This window comes from Sinocyclocheilus rhinocerous, unplaced genomic scaffold (genome assembly GCF_001515625.1).
Source record: "Sinocyclocheilus rhinocerous isolate Xijiao unplaced genomic scaffold, SAMN03320098_v1.1 scaffold2238, whole genome shotgun sequence".
Classification (NCBI taxonomy): Eukaryota; Metazoa; Chordata; class Actinopteri; order Cypriniformes; family Cyprinidae; genus Sinocyclocheilus; species Sinocyclocheilus rhinocerous.
Window position 1 is genome coordinate 18557 of NW_015626043.1, and position 3789 is coordinate 22345.

General features: G+C 39.2%; 1 protein-coding gene across 1 annotated transcript in view; it reads left to right on the forward strand.

Annotated features, from left to right (window-relative positions):
- LOC107709531 (eukaryotic translation initiation factor 4 gamma 1-like) overlaps positions 1-3789 on the forward strand; it is a 26457-nt gene that overhangs the window by 7807 nt on the left and 14861 nt on the right. The window contains exons 4-5 of the mRNA XM_016514030.1: positions 1252-1431; positions 1518-1602. Of these exons, the coding sequence (XP_016369516.1) occupies positions 1252-1431; positions 1518-1602 (265 nt within the window). The remainder of the gene's footprint in view (positions 1-1251; positions 1432-1517; positions 1603-3789) is intronic.

A 3789-nucleotide genomic window follows, 5' to 3' on the forward strand; every position in this document is an offset into this window, starting at 1 on the left:
ACCCGATTCGCAACAGAAAAATGCCCACCCACATATCTGCCATCTTTCTATTTGATTTTTTTTTTCATTTAAAAGTTTCACTCTCTATAGATATATTTTTCATGTCTGTAATAAGGCAAGAATACACGGAGTTTCGAAGTGATGCGCTCAAGTTCACAGAGTCCGAGACGGCAGAAAGCGCATCCTGTTTGCTTTCATTATTTAACAAAAGCGCAACGTTTCGTTGGTATTCTGAGTGCACACGAATAAACGTAGAGTCTTTACAAAAGATTGCATTACTCTTATCTGTATGACCAAAAATGACGAAGTATTTTAAAAGCCTCCATCTGTGGAGTATCAGTGGAATATTCTGGTCTACTTTCTCAGGTTTGACTCCAGTATATTGCATAAATGCTAAAAAGACTAATAGGCCATATGCCTAACCATAAATATTCAATAACGTGTGTCCACCAAAGTGTTTTTGGCCAGCTGAAAAAATGCAAGGCGCTCTTCTTAAAACGACCAGCTGGTGGCGTTTGAGAACGCTTTGGTGGCACAGCACAACGTTTTTCCTTCGCTTTGATTGATATAATTTGGAATATCCACGGCAGTAAAGTATTACTAATAGTATCTAATTTTGAAGAATATTACTGAATATAAAAATGCAGTAACCAGCAATATTAACTTCTCTGTTGTTCAGTTGTTGTACAAGTAGGATGATTGGTCGGTGTAGTATTTGTCCCGCCCCTCCTCCATTGATTGGACGGCTGGGTAAAAGTGACAGTGACAAGCGCTGCGTTTTACCCAAAGCTAAACAGTTATCAACTCTCAGCTGCAAAAAAAAAAAAGCAAATGACCCTGCAAAATATTATGATGGCAGTGCATCAAAATTTAGTGTCATCAGTTTGCCAAAAAGAACACGGAACGGTTTACGCACGATTTGCACGTGGTAAGGAGCAGGTGTACATTTCTTTCGTACCAACTAATATTTTGAAAACACAAACATTTTCATGAATCCGAAAATTTACGTCAGAACAGCTTTACGAACGATTTACACAAATTTGTTCTGCTCGTGTTTCATGAATGAGGCCCATTAATCTTAAAATATAGTCTACACTACTTTCCAAGATCATGTGACTGGAGTAATGGCTGCTGAAAATGTAGTCCTTTTTGCATGGATGTGGATGTAGAAACAGTACAGAAGTAACACAACATGTGAAATTTGGTCTTGTGTGACTTGTTTTCTGAATCTCTCTCTTATTTCATCAACAGCCGTACTACCCTAACCGGCCCAACATGCAAGGCAGTGCCCCTCGGGTCCCACCCAGCAGCACCCCCCGGTCTGTTGCACCCACTCATGTCTACCAACCTACCTCACAGGTTATGATGATTCCCCAGCAACAGTTGCAATTCGCCAACACTCAGGGCCATGCCATTTTCCTACACGGACAGGTAGCACATTGTTCTTTTAATAGCTAAGTTGTGCATTTTTTGTGAGGCTGTTCGTGCATCTAATGACTTTTTGTTTTCTATTGTAGTACCGCACCCCCTACATGCAGCCAACGCAGCAGTACTCTGCAGGCTTTTACCCTGGAAGCAGTCCAGCTGAATACGGTACATATGGTAAGAGGCTCTGCTCTGGGCCTCCCCTTTTTGTTTGAATCACCCAACCCTGTTTTTTCTTACTTGTATATCTTGCTCTTTTCACTCAAAAGTGGTCTTACTCCAGTCTGTAAAACACATCGGATACCTGATAAATCTTTAAAGGCACAATATGTAAGATTTTCATCATAAAATATCCAAAACCGACTTGCACAGTGTGATATATTTCATGCAGTTGTGTACTTGCGTTATCCCAAAAGTTCCCAAGGATTTGTAAATCCAAAGAAATTATAATTTTAAATAATGGCTCGTTCCTGGTCATTGTCACCTATCAATGACATATCCACACTACCCTTAGTTTCCGCTTATAGAAACTATGGCAACACACGGACACAAATGCTGCTGTACAGTTAAACTAAATCCATTTTGGCTGTTGACGACAGCATTAAATTTAGATCTGCTCAATGTTGCGCCATGATTCTTTTTACGCATTTTTACAGTGTTACGCATTATAACTAATCACACACGAGTCTGTTGAGCTCATGAATGCAATGGCCAATCAGAGGCGTTCAGATGAGTTTTTTTTTGTTCGGTGCACGTGCTTGCTGACTGAATTCAGCTCTCACGCAAATTCTCTCATCATAAACAACAAAGTGCAGATGTACGTATGATGTAAATAAGAGATTCATTCATCAAACTGTGCATAGACAGCTTTACTGATTATAAGGGGAGTTTTTTGAGAGTGCTTAAACTCGCGCTAGACTGAAGTTAGTCAATGTTCTTTTGACAATGTAAATGTTCTTTGCTTGCTTTCTCTGTATAATTTATTCGCTGTTTCTATAACTGTGGAAGGAACAGGTAATAAAAAAATTTATTCATAACCTCATCCGTGAACATCTTCCTTCATAGCATCATTAAAGGGTTAGTTCAACCAAAAATGAAAATTCTGTCATTAATTACTCACCCACATGTCGTTCCAAACCCGTAGGACTTCCGTTCATCTTCGGAACACAAATTAAGATATTTTTGATGCATTCTGAGAGCTCTCTGACCCTCCCATAGACAGCAAGGGTCCTTGCACGATCAACGTCCAGAAACGTAGCAAGGAGATCGGTAAAATAATCCATGTGACATCAGGGGTTCAACCGTAATTTTACGAAGCTACGAGAATACTTTTTGGAGTATCCACTGAACGCAAACAGCGTATGCTGTTCTGTGTGGGCTGCGCCACGTGGATACGTTTTCTACATTGTTTGTGCTTTGATTTAAATGAAAACAATGTATCCGTGTGGTGCGGCTGACACGGAACAACATACGCTGTTTGCGTTCAGTGGATACTCTCCAAAATGGCGCTAGGGTGACGCGGAGGAGACTAATTGTTGAATAAAGTCGGGTTTTTTTTTTTTCCGCACGAAGTATTCTTGTAGCTTCGTAATATTACGGTTGAACCCCTGATGTCACATGGATTATTTTACCGATCTCCTTGCTATGTTTCTGGACGTTGATCGTGTAAGGATCCTTGCTGTCTATGGGAGGGTCAGAGAGCTCTCAGATTCCATCAAAAATATCTTAATTTGTGTTCCGAAGATGAACGGAGGTCTTACGGATTTGGAACGACATGAGGGTAAGTAATTAATGACAGAATTTTAATTTTTGGGTGAACTAACCCTTTAAGCTTCGGCTTTGTTTTGAAAATGTGACCTCTAGCGGTTAAAACTTACATATTGTGCCTTTAACCTGTTAACCTGCACCCCCCGTTTTGGGACTCACAGCTGAAAATGACCTACCTAACTTAAAATTGTAACAGTTCCTGACAAAAGTGTGCTACACACAATTTTGGTGTCTTTGGAAAGACCCTTTGGGCTTTACTATCCATCATCCAGAGTTGATAATGCTCAAAAAGATAAAGTTATAGACACTGAAGTGCCTTGAAAAAAATTGTACCACACTGAATTTTTTTTTTTTCACATACAAATACTTGAAATCAGTCCTGGAGCAATCCAGAAAAGTAATGGGTTGAAAGTCACATGTCTCATGAGTTTATATTTCAAATCTGTAGATACCACGAAAAATGAGATTTCTGCAACCATATTTTAGTCATCATGCATACCACTGCATAGTTTTTTTAATTATAAAACAATAGACAGAATCTTAGACATTGTCTAAGTGATTTATTTGAGCACTAGAAAAATACAATAAGAATAATTT